At 34.4% G+C, this 20,408-nt stretch overlaps 1 protein-coding gene, 1 non-coding gene and 1 pseudogene across 6 annotated transcripts in view; all 3 read left to right on the forward strand.

Annotated features, from left to right (window-relative positions):
* The window catches only part of USP15 (ubiquitin specific peptidase 15), a 115,057-nt gene that overhangs the window by 10,702 nt on the left and 83,947 nt on the right, over positions 1-20,408 (forward strand). For all 5 annotated transcript variants that reach the window (XM_054580024.1, XM_054580023.1, XM_054580026.1 and 2 more), the window contains 2 exons: positions 14,091-14,218; positions 17,591-17,721. In XM_054580024.1, coding sequence (XP_054435999.1) covers positions 14,091-14,218; positions 17,591-17,721 — 259 coding nt within the window. The remainder of the gene's footprint in view (positions 1-14,090; positions 14,219-17,590; positions 17,722-20,408) is intronic.
* Positions 623-1,448, forward strand: LOC129075835 (60S ribosomal protein L13-like; annotated as a pseudogene).
* LOC129076093 (small nucleolar RNA SNORA71) lies at positions 15,485-15,617 on the forward strand. Its single transcript, XR_008529705.1, has one exon. It is a non-coding gene; the product is annotated as a small nucleolar RNA SNORA71 (small nucleolar RNA).

Consider the following 20,408-nt stretch of genomic DNA (forward strand, 5'->3'; position numbering starts at 1 on the left):
AGAAAACTCTTAGTGTTTATTTTTTCATGTAGTCTTAACTGAGGCGAAAACATGACTCATATCAGGCTTTACTACTAGGTTCCAGACAGGCCCACTTTGAAAATACTTATTTTGTTCATAAGTAAAATGGATAAAAATTGCTAGACTATACCTTTTAAATAAGTATGTCCATTCTTATTTATACCTCAGTGGTAACATTATGATATTTTTCTGCTACGCTTTATAAAAATAACCCTTAGCATTTCATAAAGAGTAGAATATGATGTATGATTTTTACCAAGCATCTGTTACATCTGTAGTCTTTGCTAAATATGAGATTTAAAGTAAAGTTGAATACAGTAGAAAGAGCATTGAATCTTAGAATCTGAAAACTAGAGCACGTGCTGAAAACTGGCCCTGCATACTCACACAGTATGCAGGAACCTTGGTAAAAGTTACTCTAATGATTAATGTGAAAGCACTCTATAGAGAAAACTTTATATAAATGTAAAACATTTATAGTTAGGCGATATTAGAATTTTAATTTAAACAGAGGACTGATATTATGATATTTCTTTTTAAAATGTCTGTGGCCTTTCCGGCGATGACCATTCTCCTTCTGGAAGGCCAGTAGGCAGCAGCCATGGCACCCAGCAGAAATGGCGTATACTGAAGCCTCACTTTCATAGGGACTGGCCATGGCACATTGCCATATGGTTTAACCAGCCTGTGCAGAAGGTCTACAGATACAAGGCCAGGCAAGACAAGAACCCATGGCCCTATGTGCTCTGGGGCAGGACCCATCTGGCCCATAGTGAGATGCCCCAGACTGAGGTACCACACCAAAGTGCTAGCAGTAGGGGTTGCAGCTTGGAGTTAAAGGTGACCGGCATCCACAAAAAGGTGTCGCGGACCATTAGGATCCAAGGAGTCTGAATGACCACCAAGTTCCTGCAGGCCAACGTGCAGCAACTGAGGGAGTAATTGCTCTGCTCATCCCCTTCCCCAGACAGCCCACGGCCCCAACGAGGAAAACAGTTCTGGTGAAGAACTCAAGTTGGCTACCCAGCTGACAGGACCACTCACGACTGTACAGAATGTCTATAAGGAGAAAGCCAGGGTCATCACAGAGGGGAAGAACTTAAAGCTGTTTTGCCAGTTTCTTCATGGCCCATACCAATGTCTGGCTCTTTGGAATCCAGGCAAAAAGCGCCAAGGAAGCTGCAGAGCAGGATGCTGAAAGGAAAAAATAAAGTGCTATTGGCAACTTGTGATTAAAAAATATAGTAATGAAATGTGGCGGCAGAATGGAGGACAAACCAAAAGCAAGCAAACTTAAAACAGAGAGATAAGTTGGGCAGCTATTTCAGTAATTTATGTCACTAAAAAAGATGGGGAAGAGGAGGTACATAACTAAAGTACTTTTCTGAGAATGAAGAGGAAGGGGACAGATTTAGTTACTAGGTGTTATGGGATGAGAGAGGAATATAGAATATTTCTGGTTTTTGGCTTGGGATATTTCAATATCTTGTGATACCATTTATTAAAGAAGTACATTTGAAAGTATGAAGATGATTGATGACTCAAGGTTGAAATGTCTGAAAAATCCAAATTGACATGGATTAGTTGGAATTGAAAATAATGGTTCAATAACTTGGGGACTGGCCTGGGGATACAGATTTTGGAATTATTGGTATGAATTACAGTATTGTTGGAGAGGATAATCATTAAGAGAAGAAATTAGAGAACAGCTCTGTGGAATACTAACATTAAACAGAGGAAGAGAATGTTTTTTAAAAAGTATCACTTCCAGAAAAAAGTGGAATTATTTCTTTTCCTTTATTTTTGACACTGTTACAGATGTCCCCATTCCCCCCCCCGCCCCCACCCAGTTCTGCCCTTCTCTCAGCCCTAGGTCCCCCTTCCCTCTGGCCATCACCACACTGTTGTCTGCGTTCCTGGATTATAGGTATATGTTCTTTGGCTAATCCCTTCACCTCCTTTCATCCAATTCCCCTCTCTACCCTTCCTCTGACAGCTGTCAGTCTGTTCCGTGTATCCATGCCTCTGTTTCTATTGTGTTTATCAGTTTATTTTGTTTGTTAGATTCCACGTATAAGTGAGATCATGTTGTATTTGTCTGTCTCTGACTGACTTATTCCAATGAGCATAATAATCACTGAGTCCATCCATACTGTCACAGAAGGTAAGAGTTCCTCCTTTTTTTTTTTTTTTTTAAACAGCTGCATAGTATCCCATTGTGTATATGTACCACTGCTTTTTTTATTCACTCATCTACTAATGGGCACTTGAACTGTTTCTTGGTCTTGGCTATTGTAAATAACTGCAATGAACATACAAGTGCATATATTCTTTCAAATGGGTGGTTTGGGATTCTTAGGATATATTCCCACAAGTGGAATCATTGGGTCAAAAGGCAGTTTAATTTGTTATTTTTTGAGGAAACTCCATACTGTGTTCCACAGTGGCTGCAACAGTCCCCATTCCCACCAATAGTGCACTAAGTTTCCCTTTTCTCCACATCCTCATCAGCATTTGTTTGTTGATTTATTTTTGGTAGCCATTCTGGGGGGTGTGAAGTGATATCTCATTGTGGTTTTCTTCTTTTTTTTCCTTTTTCTTTAATCTTTTTTATGCATTGCTGGATACAGTTTGCCAAAATTTTGTTGAGGATTTTAGCATCTATGTTCATAAGCGATATTGGCCTGTAGTTTTCTTTCTTTGTTGTGTCTGTATCTGGTTTGGGGATTAGGATGATGCTGGCCTCAGGAAGAGAGTTTGGGAGCCTTCCCTCTTTTTTGTTATTTTGGAATGGTCTGAGAAGGACAGGGGTTAGCTCTTCCTGAAATGTTTTATAAAATTCTCCTGTGTAACCATCTGGTCCCAGGCTTTTGTGTGCTGGAAGTTTTTTGATTACAGCTTCAATTTCACCAGCTATTATCGGTCTGTTCAGGCTTTCTGCTGCTTCTTCATTCAGTGTTGTAAGATTATATTTTTTTAGAAATTTGTCCATTTCACCCAGGTTGTCAAACGTCTTGGCATATAATTGTTCATAGTTATTTCTTAGAATTCTTTGTATTTCTGTGGTATCAGTTGTAATTTCTCCTGTTTCATTTCTGATATTTATTTGGGTCCTCTCCCTCTCTTTCTTGATGAATCTGCTTGAAGGCTTGTCAATTTTATGTTTTCAAAGAACCAGCTCCTGGGTTTGTTGATCCTTTGAGTTCTTTTAGTCTCTGTCATTCAGTTCTGCTCTGATCTTGATTATTTCCTTCCTTCTGCTTGCTCTGGATTTTGTTTGTTGTTGTTTCTGCAGTTCTTGAAGATGTAGGGTTAGGTTGTCTATTTGAAATTTTTCTATCCTTTTTCGGTAGGCCTGTATTGCTATGAACTTCCCTTTCAGGACTGCCTTTGCTGTGTTCTGTAGGTTTTGGAGTGTTGTGTGTTTCGTTTTCATTTGTTTCCAGAAACTTTTTTTTACTTTGATCTCATTATTGACCCATTCATTAATAGCATACTCTTCAGTCTCCATGAGTTTGAATGTTTTTTAGTTTTTTTCCTTGAAGCTGGTTTCTGGTATCAAGCCATTGTGGTCCAAGAGAATGCTTTTAATGATTTCAATTTTCTTGAATTTGTTGAGGCTTGTTTTGTGTCTTATCATGTGGTCTGTCTTTGAAAATGTTCCATGTGCATTTGAAAAGAATGTGTATTTTTCTTCTTTGGGATGAAAAGTTGTATATATGTCAGTTAAGTCCATTTGCTCTAATGTGTCATTCAGTTCCAGAATATCCTTGTTGATATTTTGCTTGAAAGATCTATCCATTTTTGACAGTGGGGTGTTACAATCCCCTACTATCAGTGTGTTGCTGTCTATATCTTTCTTGAAGTCCTCCAAGATTTTCCTTATATTTGGGTGTTCCTATGTTGGGTGCATATATGTTTACAAATGTTTATGTCTTCTTGATGGATTTTTCCTTTGAGTATTATGAAGTGTCCTTCTGTGTCTCTTTTTATGGCCTTTGTTTTGAAATCTGTTTTGTCTGATATAAGTATTGTTACCCCTGCTTTTTTTTTTCCTGTCCGTTTGCTTGGACTATTTTTTCCATCCCTTTACTTTCAGTCTGTGTAGGTCCTTGGTTCTGAGGTGGGTCTCTTGTAGGCAGCATATGTGTGGGTCATATTTTATTATTATTCAGCTACCCTATGTCTTTTGATTGGACCATTTTATCCATTTACATTTAGTTATTATTCATAGGTACTTACTCTTTTTCCCTTTGTACCTGTGTTCCTCTCTTTCTCACTGTTTTTCTTCATCTTCTTAAAGCAGTCCCTTTAGCATATCTTGCAGTGCTGGTTTGGTGGAGGTGTATTCTTTTAGTCTTCCTTTGTCTGGGAAACTCCTTATTTTGCCTTCCATTTTAATTGAGAGCCTTGCTGGGAACCAAGACTGCTTGCAGGCCTTTGCTTTTCACTACTTGGAATATTTCCTGCCATTCCCTTCTGGCTTGCAGTGTTTCTGTTGAGAAGTCAGATGCTAGCTGTATCAGGGCTCCCTTATATGTTACTACCTCTTTCTCCCTTGCTTCCATGTCTTGGAGTGGGCCTCATTGGGTTCCTCTTGAATGGGACCCTCTGTGCTTCTGGTCTTGTGTGACTTTTTCTTTCCTCCAATTAGAGAAGTTTTCCATCATTACTTTTTCAAACAGGTTCTCTATCCCTTGATCCTCTTCTTCTGGTATCCCTATTATACACATATTATTACATTTCAGGTTGTCCTGCATTTCCCTCAATGCCTCTTCATTCTTTTTGAGTCTTTTTGATTCCTTCTACTGTGTTCTTCAATTCAAAAATTGTATTCATTTCCTCTTGCCTGTTATTGATATTTTCTATGTCCTTTTTCATGCTGGTATAGTTTGCAGTAAGTCCCTCATAGTTTCCCTGTAGTTTTTGGTAATTCTCTGAGCCCCGTGAGCTCACTGAGCTTCCTTAGAACCATTGTTTTGAACTCAATATCTGATAGTTTACTTCTATTTCATTTAGTTCTCTTTCTGGTGATTCCTCCTTTCTCATCAATCGGGGGGTTTCTTTGTCTTACCATTATTTGTGAGACCTTTTTTTTTTTTTTTTTTTTTTAGCTTCTGCCACTTAAATTGATTTGTCTTGAGTTCCTGACTTTGTGGTTTGAAATTCTATGGTAGGACACCGCTGTTTTTTTTTTTTTTCTGGATCTGCCTCTGATAATGTCAGCTGTTGACCCCGTCTGATCTTAGGCAGTCTTTTTGAGACTTCCAGGAATCTACTGTCTGTGACTGTCTCCTTTAATTGTTAATCTCTCATTGTGGTTTTAATTTGCATCTCTCTGCTGATTAGTGACATTGAGCATTTTTTCATTGTCTTTTAGCCATCTTTATGTCCTCTTTGGAGAAGTGTCTATTCAGGTCCTTTGCCCATTTTTAAATTGGATTATTTGTCTTCCTCGTGTTGAGTTGTAGAAGTTCTTTATATATTTTGGAAGTTAACCCCTTATCAGATATATCATTGGTGAGGATGTTGTCCCATAGAATGGGTTCCCTTTTCATTTTGTGGATGGTTTCTTTTGCTGTACAGAAGGTTTTTATGTTGATGTAGATCTGTTGTCTAATTTTTTTTTCCATTGCCCTAAGAGATATGTTGGCAAAAATTTTGCTCCAAGGTATGTCTGAGATTTTACTGCCTGTGTTTTTTTCTAGGATTTTTATGGTTTTGCGACTTACATTTAAATCTTCTTTCCATTTTGAGTTGATTCTTGTGTATGGTGCAGGTTAATTGTCTGGTTTCATTTTTCTGCATGTATTTGTCCAGTTTTCCAAACATCATTTCTTGAATAGACTGTCTTTACTCCTTTGTATGTTCTTTCCTCCTTTGTCAAATATTAATTGATCATATAGGCATGAATTGATCTCTGAGTTTTCTGTTCCTACTATCTCAATCCCTATTCTCATGCTGTTTTGATCACAATAGTCTTATAGTATAGTTTGAAAGTATTGTGATACCGCCAACTTTGTTCTTCTTTATCTATATTGCTGAGGTTACTCAGGGTCTTTTAGGTTCCATATAAATTTTTGGCATATTTGTTTTAGGTCTGTGAAATATACCATTAGTATTTTAATAGGAATTGCACTGAATTCTTTAGATTGCATTGGGTGGTATGGACATTTTAATGATGTTAATCCTTCTAATCCATGAACACAGTATATGGTTCCACTTATTTGTATCTTCCTCAGTTCCTGCCTTCAGTGTCCTATAGTTTTCTGAGTATGGGTCTTTTCCCTCCTTGGTTAAATTTATACCTAGGTACCTTATTTTTTGTTGTTTGTTGCATTAGTATGAATTGTTATCTTGCTTTCTCTTCATTTATTCTAGTAACCTTTTGGTGTAACCTTTAGGATTTTCTATGTATAATATCATGTCATCTGTGAATAATGACAGTTTAACTTTCTCTTTTCCAATTTAGATGCCTTCTGTTTCTTCTTGTGTGATTGCTATGGCTAAGACTTCCAGTTATATATTGAATAGGAGTGGTGAAAGTCGACATCCCTGTCTTGCTCAGGAATCACTTATTTAAAAGGATTGATAAGATACCTAAAATTATGGATCCTTTGGATTAGTTAGGGTGGTCATTGGTGACTTTGTGAGTATCTTTTTTTAAAAAGATTTTTTTAAATTTATTTTTAGAGAGAAGAGAGGGGAAGGAGAAAGAGAGGGAAACATGGACGTGAGAGAGAAACATCGATTGGTTGCTTCTCCTACACGTCTAAACCAGGGACCAAACCCCAACCCAGGCATGCGCCCTGACTGGCAATCAAATCTGCAACCTTTCGTTTTGTAGAATGATGCCTAACCAATGGAGCCTCACAGTGAGGTCTGTGAGAACCTTTTTGAGGGCCCATTGGGTAGGAAGACGTATCATACCAGGTTGAAGAGTGAGGGTTGAGAAAAGATAAGCTTAGCTGCAAGGACAAGTCAGAAAAATGGGAGTGGGTAGAGGAGGAAATATGTGAGCAGGAAGGTGTTTTGGGAAGAGAGGAGAAAATAGATGGTCATTTTTATATGCTGGTGGAACAGAGAGAGAGAAGGAAGAAGGGAGGGAGACAGGAAGGATGGGAGGGAGATCGATACATGTGGGAGAAACAGTAGGTAGGGACTGTTAATGGCAGTAAGTCAGTCTTCAAGAATGTACAAGGAAATTAGATTCAGAGCACTGGAACAAAAATTACTAGTCTTGGATTTCAGGGAAGTCATATCCTCCACTGATACACAAGGGAATCAGGTAAGATTGTAACATTAAGGTGCGGTGCAAGAAAGTAGAGGCTTCTGATTTCCTAGAAAAGTAGGCAGTAAGATTGTCTGTTCTGCCTAATGGGTTGGAGACAGTGAGACTGGCAAAAGTTTGAAATTGTTATTGAAAATAGAGAAGGCTATACTGGACACATGCTGAAGGATTGAGGGTCACCTGTGAAGGACTTGAGAGGTTGAAGACTATAGATCTTTAATGTCCATGAGATTTCCTTTAGTAATTTTTGAGCTCAGATATTAACATGAGAAAATTTTTTATACTGATATATGAGAATCATGAGTAATGATCAAGTATGAAGCACTCTCGTAAAATCTTGCAAGCCACTGAAACAGAAGGAAGTGGTACTAGTTAAGCCACAGCCAGAGGACTCAATCGTAAAGTGATCTTGATCATGTTTTGGTACATGTACTTCATAGCTTTTTTTTATATTGAGAACACAGAGATGGCTTTGTATTATTCAGACATATTTCACCTTTAGTCTCCTCTGTAAAGTATAAATTTCTTTCATGCAAAAAAAAAGAACCTTAAATAAGTCCATTTGTATAAAGCAGCTAATTACTACTCTGTACTTTGAGCCATCTGAATGTTTGCACATTAGTATTTAGGTAAATTTTAGATGGTTGCAAGTCTAGTTTATCTAATATTTGGTACTAAAGCTTGATCAGCTTAAAATCAGTATGTCAATTTTAGGATTTTTTTTAATGATTATTTTGCTTATATTATCGTCCCAAATAATCCAGGGTAATAATCTACTTTCGTACTTTAAATGCGTTGCTTTTCTTGTGATATGTCACCCAGTTATTTTTACTATTCCGGCTTATTTACTGGTTGCCCTCGTTCCCGAAAGGAAATGATTCCTTGAAAATGAATATATTACTATATATCATAATCACAATTTGATAAATTTTAGAAACAGTCAAATCATGCTTTTCTAAAGAAAATTCTTCAAAACTTATGGAAATTTTTTATTAAAACTTAATGCAAATTCATCTGTTTGGAAGAAGATTAAAAAATGAGATAATATAAAATTATGCAATTTTTCAAAATAAAGTCAAACTAAAACTATGCATTGTATATATTTTGCTGTACATACTTTTATTCTAGTTTTTAAAAAACCTAAGCTGTATTTATAGTTATTTTCCTTATTTTTATGCCTTCAATTTCTCTTCATTTGTTGACTGTTACTTAACTCTATCAGTTTTATTGGCCTCAACATTATTCATAGTCTGTACATTTGTGTGCATGTATGTGAAGGTATATATATATATATACCATTATTCTATGTTAAATAGAAAATATTTAATGTCATATTTCATAAAGACAAGAGTACAAAGAAAAGTATAACAACATATTTGTATTCACCTCTCTTAGCCTAAAAAAATAAAGATGTTATATTTCACAAAGAAGAGTACGCAGAAAAGTATAACAAAATATCTGTGTATGCCTTTCTTAGTTTAAAAAAAATAATAAAGATACAATTGAATCTTTTTGTGTTTCTCTAATCCCATCCCCTTCCCTCCCTTGACAGGGGAAGCCACTCTCTGGAACTGATTTTTATTATTCTCTGTATTTTTAATATACATGGACCTGTAAATAATATATATTATTTGTGACATGAGATTTATTCATATTAAAAGGTCATATTTTTCATTTCAGTTTTTGTGTAATATTTCTTAGTATGAATACTGAGTTTTAGGTTTTTCTCAGTATTTTTATTCTGACAAATTATGCTGTAGTATATGTTCTTATAGTTGTAGTCATGTAAATAAGTGCAAGAGTTTCTGTAGGATAAAACTTAGCAGTGACAATACATAATTGTATGGTATGCACATCTTCATTTTTAACAGATATTGCCAAATTGTTCTCTCAAGTGAGGGTTCTAATGTGCATTCTCATTGACGGTATACTACACATTTTTTCACTCTTAATATTGCTAATGTATGTGCCTGTGTGTTCACTAATTTCATAAGAATGATATGTTATTGTGTTAATTTGTATTCTTGCAGTTGATAGTGAGATTCAGCATCTCATATGTATAGAGGCCATTCTGTTTTCCTGCTCAGTGAATTGCCCTTTTCTTCTTTTCTTTTTAATTAAAGGGAGTTCATTTATTCTAATCCTTTGTTGGTTACATGTGATAGGAGTATCTTCCCTTGCCTTATCTCTAGTTGGTATTATATTTGCTGAACACAGTCTTTTCATATTAACCTTGGCAAGTTTATCAAACTGTCTTTAAGGCTTTTTGCTTTTTGTCTTGACTCCTCATCTATGCTAAAGTAACAAGGATTTTTTATACCTTTTTTTAAAAATCATATTTTTGCTTTCACATTTATGTTTTTAATCCAGCTATAATTTATTTTTGCATAGTTAGTTCTTCTGTAACAAAGCATATGTTTCTAAAAATCATCATGCTATATACAAAATTACACAGTAAAAGCCACAGGGCATATGAGGAAAATGGAGTTGGGGTACAACACTCGAAAAATGTTTTCAGTGACACATTTAAAAATACATATTTAAAAATGGTAGCACAGTGTTATATATGTTAAATGGTTAAGAAATGCATAAGTAACAAAAAATATATTTTATTTTGAAAAAGATGAAGTTTGCTTGTGGAAGTGGGATTCAGAAGGATTGTAGCTTGTGAGTTGTGGTGGAGATAAGGTTATCTGAAACCTGTCAAGAAATTGTAACTGCGGTTGTGGGAGTGTGTGGTTCACATGTGAATTCAGGGAGACTATTAAAGTGTGTGTATTTGTACCCTCATGTGGATGTGTGGCTCAATACACCTAGTAGTTTTGTATATTCACCTTGGGTTTGTTTCAGAGTTAGGACTAGGAAATGGAAAGGAAAGTACCTAGGGCGTAAAATTTAAGGAGAGACTCCCTGTTATGACTCCTAGGCATCTATCTTACTTGCCTCACCTTAGTCCTTGCCCTGCTTGTGGCTGAAACAGTAATTAAGCATACACTGAAATTTGTGTTATTACTCCTTAATATATTAGTCACGTTTAACACATTCAAGTTTTTGAAACAAGCATTAGAATAGAACTAACTACATATGTGAGGTAGTGCTCTAATTTTTTCCATGTACATAGCCAGATCTTTCCCCACTAGACTTAATTAGGCAATTGTAATGATGCTGTTGTCATACATCATAGCTCCACATATATGAGCCTGGTTCTTGTTTAATTGTGCTGTTTTCAGTGGTCTTTTTACTTCTCCATATGCCAGTATCACATTTTCTTAACACAGGCCTGGCACTAACTTTGTAACCTTGGGCAAATTCATTTCTAAATGCCTATGAAATTTTAAAAATGCCTATACTTCATTGTATAGAGTAAATGAGCCAATATAGTAAAGTACTTAGGAGTACATGCCTGGCCCAAGAGTAAAGCTCAAATGATAATAAGTAATTTCTATAATTTAATAAAGTCTTGATATCTAGTAAACTGAGATTGCCATTTTGTTTTTTTTTTGTTGTTGTTGGTTTTTTTTTTTTGGCAGGGAGGGGGGTTGTTTGCTTTGTTTTTTCCAAATTGAGAGGAAACAGGGAGAGGCTTATCAGAAGGTTCCCCAAGAAAGTGACATTTAGGCTATCTAGAAGATGATAGGAGTTAACTAGGTGTTGAAAACAATAGAACATTCCATGTTCTTCATGGCAGAAGAAGCCATGAGGCAGAACATTGTCCAGAAATTGAAAAAAGCGTCTTATAGCTAGATCTCAGCATAAAGATAAATGGTACCAACTGAGGCTAGAAAGGTAGGGAAGGAGCAACAGATCATGTGAGACTTAATTAGGCAATGTTAAGAATTCAGTTTTCATCTTAATAATAATTATGACTATTTGTGAAGAATAAAAGTCATGAAATATCAGCCTTAACAAATAGTTACAACTATTCCAGAAAAGAAACTCAGAAGCTAAAATTAGGCTTATCTGGACCCGAAGCACATACCAAAGATTGAAAGTACTGTTGATAATGTATAAATTCAGGTCTCTGTTCATTCATTTGTAATCTTGGTGAGCTATTGATTCTGTTCTAGGCTTTTATCAGTTTAAATGGAAGAATTGGGCCCTGGCCAGGTGGCTCAGTTTTTAGAGCATTGTCCCATATGCCAAAAGGTTGTGGGTTTGATCCCCAGTCAAGGCATGTTGGGGGGGGGGGGCATCTGCTCAAGGTTTCTCTCCTCCCTCTCCTCCTCTCTCCACCACTCCCTGCTCACTCCCCCCCTTCCCTCACTGATTCCTTCCCCCTCTTCCTCTTACTATATCCCTCCCCCACTCCCTTCCTTTCTGTCTCTCAAATCAATAAACATACCCTTGGGTGAGGATTTAAAAAAAATAAAGAATTGAAATTTTGGCAGATTCATAGATTAGAAGTAGTGTTTTTACAGTACAGCATATCTGTGTATGAATAAATGTCTTGAAATAAAGCTTTTCATTTATCTGCTTATAATGTCTTTCATGAGGAAATATAAGAAGACTAAATATTATTTCTGTAGTAGGTACTCCCATTTTTTATATTTCCTTCATGTTTCCTTAGCACAAAATTCCACAAGATAAATAGGTGGCCTGTAATATAAACATGATGCTCCTTTGCAATTGAAGGTAGTGTTGACAGCAGCTAAATATTCATCAAATGCATAGTAGTATCATGTTAGGCATCAGGTGAATACTGCCCAGTACAAATCTCCACTATAACTATGAAGAATTATTAAATACTTTGGGGGATAAAGCCTCATCATTTAGAACTATCTTTTAAATAAATAAAGATAGAATTTTGATAGGATTCTACTAATAGTTTTTAAAGTAAGTTTTATAAATGACATTTTTAACTATAATATTACTGTTAATCTATAAGTTCAAAACAATTCCAGTCTGAATCTTAAGCTGTTTTTGTGTATGTGTGTTTGTGTGGAACTTGATAAACTATTTCTAAAATTCATGTGGAAGAGCAAATGGACAAAGATAGTTAAGACAATTTGCAACACAAACAAGCAGGTGGAACTTGCCCTAAAAAACATCCTGATTAAAGAACTAAGACTATGATATTGAAACAGTGATAGACAAGAAGATGAATAGAATAGGAGAAAAGCTACTTAGTATGACATTTATTTGCAGAGAAAACAAATGAAGTGTCTAAATAGCTTGTTTAAATTACAATGAGAAAGTAAAAAATTTATGGTGGGTGAAATGCAATTTAGTAAACTTTATTACCAATTTAACATATAAACTCATTGCTGGTCTAAACTGTTTTATTTTAGAAACAGGGTTTACTTATGACTTAGTATCTCAACATTTTTTTCCCTCATAAACCTAAAATTTTACCATTTGAGGGCTTTCAGCTGCATAACCATAATAGTGGGTTTGTAGGGCTCAGGTATAGAAATTCTGCTATATCCGCTTTTAGGGAATTAAACTGTTAATATTCTGTAAGAACTCTGGGGTTTTGTTAGGTTCATGTATTTGCTTCAGAGAATTTCAGACATAGTTATAGCATTATATTTCTATAGAGCTGTATGTAATGAGCACAGAAACATCAGAATGATGACCTAAAATCTTGGTTACCTGTGTTATCGAGGTACACATGGGTCCTACACATCTTGTTGAACTTTTTTACTTTTACTTTTTTACTTTTTTTTTACTTGTTAACTTGTTTAGTTTTGATTTTTTTTGTGATTGAACCTGGTTAAATGTGAGAAAAAATGTTTCTGAAAAAGAAAATAATTATGAACTAGTGACAAAGTAGTATTTCATAATAAGTATAATATTTGGAATAAATTAGATTTTAAAGTTCTTTTTTAAAAAGATTTTATTTATTTTTAATGAGAGGGGAAAGGAGGGAGGACGAGGGAGAGAAACATCTGCCAGTGTCTTCTTGCACACCCTTAACCTGGGATCTGGTCCACGACTCAAACATGTGCCCTGACTGGGAATTGAGCCAGCAACCTTTTGGTCTACAGGCCAGTGCTCAATCCACTGAGCCACACTAGCCAGGGCTAAACTTCTTTACATTTATGATTTTTTTAAATGTTCTTTGTTAGAGAACCATTATTTTAAATTTCCTGTTACTGGTCATCTGATGAGAAACTAAATCTAGGTATTTGAAAATAATATGAATATAGTTTCATTGATACTTAAAATGCTTGGTGTAAAACATTTTTTAAATCAATCAAAAATCAATCCTGCTTGTTCTAGTAGATTTACTATATGAGAAACAGTTGGATTCAGTATTGTTATTAACATTTTTTGGTAAAGAAGCTAATTGTTTTTAAAGTTTTTTTTAAAAACCTTTGATGGTAATTATTATAATCACTCTTGCAAACCTTTAATAATTGCTTTTCTTACTCCAGAAAAGATAAAGTAAAATATAAATTAATATACTATAAGTTTTTTTAAAAGAACCATTTTTCTTATTTCTTTATATTTTATCATACTGCATTTTAAAATTTGTTTTGATTTTTATGACCATTGGAATTTTTGTTCAATTGGCAGATATTTTAATGAAGAGTTATTATTTGCACTTTTTCAAAGGGCTATTAATTTTTTTAAATTTGTATGTTACTACTTCTAGTAGTAGATATTTATAGAAATAATACTTTATATGAATGAAATATTTTTCTTTCAGATATTGTGACATTAAAATTATTCTTTTTAAAGTGAGTATATACTTTAATATAAAGTGAAATATCAGAAATAGCTTCTGTGCTGTTCTATGGTTTCTGATTGTCCTTTATTGATTTTTCATTTTTAGGTACCTAGTTGATAGTCGCTGGTTCAAACAGTGGAAAAAATATGTTGGCTTTGACAGCTGGGACAAATACCAGATGGGAGATCAAAATGTATATCCTGGACCCATTGATAACTCTGGACTTCTCAAAGGTATTATTTCATTTTTTCAGTCAATGTAAAATACTGTAATGTGTTCATTTCAATATGTTATGGTCAATGTATATAACATAGAAATTGTTAATGCAGATAAATTGATAAATTAAAAATTTCTTTGTATTGTAGATTTAACCCAATGATTCAGATTATCCTGTCAAAATTAGTCTGACCCTGGCTGGTGTGGCTCAGTGGATTGAGTGCCAGCCTGCAAACCAAAGGGTTGCTGGTTCAATTCACAGTTAGAACACATGCCTGGGTTGCAGGCCAAGGTCCCCAGTTGGGAGTGCGCAAGAGGCAACCACACATTGATGTTTCTCTCCCTCTCTTTCTCCCTCCTTTCCCCTCTGTCTAAATATTAAAGAAATGAAATCTTTAAAAAAAATTAGTCTGTAGTATAACAAATTGTTTCATTTATGATATAATAAAGGTTTATTATTTAAACCTTTAAATGGAGAATGTAAAATTAGAGAGCACTATCTTATTGTTTGGGGGAATGTTGTGTTGTATATTGCTTATTTCTAATGGATACAAGACTTTTTTTATTTATATTAGGGAGCATTGGTACATGTTTGTATCTTCTTGGATCTTTGCATTAATGAAGTCCAGTGGGAAATGTGGGCAAAGGATTTGAACAGACGGCTTCACCAGAGTTTTCAAAAAGCATATGCAAAGATACTCAACATCATTAGTTATTAAAGAAATGAAGATTAAAAACACAATGAAGTACCACTGTACAAGTATTAAAATGATTAATATTTAAAAGATGGACCCATACCAAGTGTTAAGGATGTGGAACAAGGGGACTTTCATACATTGTTTCTGGGAATGAAATAAGCCAGCAATTTCCTAAAACACTGAATATATATACCATAGGAACCAGCCATTCCACTCCTAGGCATTCACCCAAGAAAAATGAAAACATATATCTATATGAAAATTTATACACAAATGTATAGCAATGTTATTTGTATTAGAGAAAATTAGAAACAACCCAGAATGCCCATTAACAGCCAAATAAACAAATTATAGTGTATATAATGAAATCCTACTCAGCAGTTAAAAGGAATGAACTATCAGTACATAAAAATATCAGTAGATCTCAAGATGACGATGCAGCATGAATGAAACCACACAAAACAGTACACACTATTTTCATCTAAGAATCTAGAAAATGCAGATTTGCTAATAGTAACAGAAAGCAGACACAATTTTCATACAAAATTCTAAAACATGCAAAATAGCCTGTAGTTAAAAACACACTCCTAAATCCAAAAGTGATCATGGGCTGCCTGTGCCTTGGCCATTGATAGTGCAGGGAGAGAATTGCTGAAAGGCGTTGTCCCCATGTTTGAAGGGCCCAGTTGTCCCTTCCAAACCCTGGAGCTGTCACACACTAGCTAAAAAAATAATGAATGAATGAAAATAAATTTTTTAAAAAACACACCCACGCACAGATAAGTGGTTGTCTGGCAGTAAGATGGTGGACCTGGATGGACAGAAAGTAGAGATTACAAAAGGCTACAAAGAAGTCTCTGCAGGTGATAGATATGTTCATCATTTTGGTAGTGGCAATGGTTTTACACTGGTATCAATATGTCAAAACTTATCAAACTGCATATTATAAATATGTACAGTTTGTATATCTGTAATCTCAGAAGTAACAAATATCAGCCATTCTGTGTTTAGGGGTGTTTTCCCCCCCTTAAAATAATTTACTTTTTCCACTATATACAAATAACTGTTTAGATTCTGGTATATAGTAAAATCACTTACTTGAACTCCTACTGTGAAAAAGAGAATAGAAGTCTTAATTTTTAACTCTTTCTTTTTTTTTTTTTTGAGGCATAGTGAAAGAAAATGGATGTTAGAGTAAAACAATTTGTGTTTGAATCCAGTCTCTGTAATTTTCTGTCTGTGTGACTTTGGGGAAGTTAATCAATACATGAATCTATTTACTAATAAAAATGGAGATATTTACTTCATAATAGTGTTTTAAAAATCAATTGAGATAACAAGGTTTATTCTCTATAATAACATCTTTTAATGTGCCTGCAATTTCTATATGTATGTTCTTGGGCAAGTTTTCAATTTCCCTAAATATATTTTCTAATCTAAAATGGAGATAACCTATTTTTTAGGATTGCTTTGATGATTGACTGAGATAACATGGTATGTGTTGTGTCTCATAGTACGTTATCCATACAGGGGTTTAGAAAATTTAAGTTTCTTCTACCTTCAGAACATTCTAAAAATATGTTGCAAGTTACTGGTTTTCATCAAAATTTAAAAATTACAACTAAGGTTTTTAAAAACTGAGCTTAAAATTTAATGCTTCATTTGCATCCACTATTGAAGTCCATATTATAAAATTGAGGTATTTCCCATTTCTGCTCCAGATGAAAACTGTTTTCTCAAAGTACAGTATGATTCTGTGAACACAGATGAATCATAGATAGGATAAATAACTTTCCCTTAATCCTTTCAGCATTTTTCCTCCTTCCTGAGGAATTTCTGTTTTTATGTCTAATAAGAATAGTATGGTCTTATTATTGAAATGCTACCAAAAACAATTTGTCTTCCCATGTTTGATAATTTAAGACTGTCTCATAATGAGAAAACCCCTTTAATGTTTTCTGTAACTTAATAAGCTAATTCTGTGTCTGTACTTTTGAAATTGAAGTAAAGGACCAGATTATAATAAATGAATCTCAGTTAAGGACTGTGATGTAAGTATAGTATAATTCAAGATCTCTGTCCTGCCCTGTATCAAATTTTGAGTTGAAACAGCATTTTGAAAGTGGATCATAGAATTAGAACCACTCCTGAAAAACTACTTCCACTTTAGTTCTGGGGACGAGTCTAACTATGGGCTTTCTGGAATAATGAGTTGGTTCACAAGATGTCCTTTTGTGAGTTCTGTCATGGTTTCCATCTTCATGTGCTTTGGAGTCATTGTGATAGGATATTGACTTGTTCTTGAGCTTCCTTCGTCAGCTAATGCTGGAATGACCGCAATTACCATGTCAGGGTTCTCTGCCACTTAAAATATTTGGGAAACACTTTTTCAAGGTTGCTTGGCTAACAATTACACTTCATTATATTTTTAAGAGCCTAATACAGGAAAAATTATGATTTTAAACACTTTTGCTTGACTAACACTAACCATTGTAATTTTCTAAAGCAACAGTTTATTTTGGAATATATAGAGTTTGAGATGAACCTTTTCAGATCTTCCTTCAAAGCTTATTTAAATATTTAAATTAGTATTCATGAGTTTAAGTAATTTGTGATGTATATAACCAGAGTATTTAGAGGTATGTACTACTGTTTCTTTTTATATATTGAATTTGCTTTTTTCTTTTGCAGATGGTGATGCCCAGTCACTGAAGGAACATCTTATTGATGAATTGGATTACATACTATTGCCAACTGAGGGCTGGAATAAACTTGTCAGCTGGTACACATTGATGGAAGGCCAGGAACCAATAGCACGAAAGGTACCTATTAAAAATAACTGATTAAAAAAATTTTTTTTAATAATTCACATTATTGTTAATTCAATCACTTGAAGCATTGTCAGTTATCTTTAAGATAAAGACTATTAAAGTGTTACTGTATGCTGTACATTAACAGCTAACACATACAGAGGGATTACTATGTACCAGCCACTATTATAAGCCTATAAAAGTAGTGCCTCCTTATTTGTGATTTTACTTTTCATCATTTCAATTACGTGCAGTCAACCATGATCCAAAAATAGTAAATGGAAAAATTCCAAAATTAAACAGTTCATAAGTTTTAAATTGTATACCATTCTATATAGCATGTTGAAATCTCACATCATCTCATTTCATTTTGCTTGGGATGTGAATCATTCCTTTGTTCAGCATATACATGCTGTATTTGCTGCCTGCCTGTTACTTACTTAGTAGCCTTTTCAATCATTAGATTGGCTAAAGAAAGAGAGACCACATTCACATACTGTTCGTTTCAGTGTATTGTGTGTTCTTTCATATTGGTTATTATTAATCTCTTACTGTGCCTAATTTATAAACAAACTTTATCATAGGTATGTACATATGTATAGGAAAAAACATTGTATATATAAGTCCAATACTGTTCATGGTTACAGGCATCCACTGGTGGTGGGGGAATCCTGGAATGTTTTCCCCTTGGATAAAAAGGGACTACTGTAAACATTATTAACCAAATTAATCCTCATAGAAAACCCTGTGAGGTGTAAGTATTATCCTCTCCGTTTTATAGATGAGGAAATGGGAAGGGAAGTAGAGACGTTCAGGGTCTTTTAGAAAGACACATCAGTTTACAAACTAAGGCAACTTGACTTTGTTTTCTTAACCACTGTGCAGCACTACTTTTCTTTTTTTAATGTATGTATTGATTTTAGAAAGAGAGTAAAGGGGAGTGAGTGAGCAACATGGATGTGAGAGAGAAACATTAATTGTTTCCTTCTCATACATGCCCCTACCAGGGATCGAACCAGTAACCTCAGTATGTGCCCTAACCGAGAATCAAACCCCTAACCTTTTGGTATATGAGACAGCACCCCAACCAACTCAGCCACACTGGCCAAGGCAGCACTGCTTTTTTGATGAAACAATTAGACAATTAGAAAGAAACTAAAACTTGAAGAAATATATTGCAGCATAGTTTTTTTTTTAAACACTTGAAAATGCAAATATTTTTCTAACTATTTTAAAGCTTTACAATTATGGTCTAGAAGAATAGAAAAGGAATGATTTTCTTTACTTTTTGGAACTAAAAAGTAATTTATGAAAGTACTGCAATAGTAGAAGACGACCAAACACTTAAAGTAGATCTGCCAACATTACACAAGTGTTTGATAAATGTATTTGGGAGGGGAGGGGAGGGGAGTGAAGGGAAAAGGAAAAGTTGGAGGGAGAACCAGAATCTCTGAGCATAATTATTTGGGTCTTTTCCCTCTACATGGAAACAATTAAAAAGATCAATTATGTAACACATAGGTATAAACCTCTGGTAGACCAAACCATATTTGGATTTATTTGAAACTGCTGCTATAAAGTTGCTATATTAACTATTTTTATTTGTATATTTGTGCTTTAGGTTAGGGTTGAATATTATTTTCTAAGTAGAATGTGCCTTTAATTTACTTTCTTAATTTCACTCAGTCTTTTCTTGTAGTCTTTTCAGAATTAGGATTCCTCTCTTTCAGGAATGCTAGCCTTATATGTATAAAAAGGTCTATAGTTTTATCTATGTTGCTGGAGAATTGAGTGTTTGAACATTTGAAGGATAGGCTAATTAGCTGTAAGACTGTCTAGAAGAAGAGCTTCATTTCTGAGGTAAAAGAAAACCTGTGTCTGAAATATCTCCATATGTTTTAACCTGTATTACTTTTAACCTTAATATATTTTTTTCCTTAATAAATGTAGTATACTATACAGTACAAGCCACTATTATTAACGGTAAATAGATCAACCAACAGCTTCATTGGCATTATGTTTTCAAAGAGGTTTTGTTAGCATTTCTTGAAATTTGTGTCTGAAAAGCAAAGTTAAGCAAAAAAAAAAAAAAATCATGGAAACATCACACAGGTAGAAAGAAAAAAAATCTAAATCTTCTAGGAGATCATGCATTTTTTTTTTAAGTGGGTGAAATTTACTCACCCTGTTAGGTAATTTTCAAACTTTAGTATGCATAAAATATTGAAATGTGTCTTCCTCCAAAATTAAATCAGTAAGTCTGGGAATTCCCATTTACACTATGTCCCTCAAGACTCTGATGCTAGTGAAACTAGTTAAAGAATAGACTGGTCTTTTAGAGTCTCAAACCCAACTTTGACTTTTACTAGTCTCTTATTGGAATCTAGGGTTGGTAATACCCCTAGCTGTTTTGCAGAAACAAGTTAATCATCCTCATGGGCTTCAGATCACCTCTAAAATGTTTCATTTCTAATGTCATACATTCAGTTTAAAAAAAAAACAAACCAACAGACAAATGAGCGGGAAATACAATGAAACTAAAATCTAAGAGAAACTGTAGACAACAGAAACAGATCCATAAGGAATCCAGATAATGGAGTTATCAGACAGACTTTAAAATGCTATGTATAATATGTTCAAAAATATAAAAGACAAAGAGTTGAAAAGAAGGACAGAACTGTTAGGAACTAAATGAAATT

Source organism: Pteronotus mesoamericanus, unplaced genomic scaffold (assembly GCF_021234165.1).
Source record: "Pteronotus mesoamericanus isolate MK-2021 breed Mesoamerican mustached bat unplaced genomic scaffold, CSHL_Meso_final contig_56, whole genome shotgun sequence".
NCBI classification, from domain to species: domain Eukaryota; kingdom Metazoa; phylum Chordata; class Mammalia; order Chiroptera; family Mormoopidae; genus Pteronotus; species Pteronotus mesoamericanus.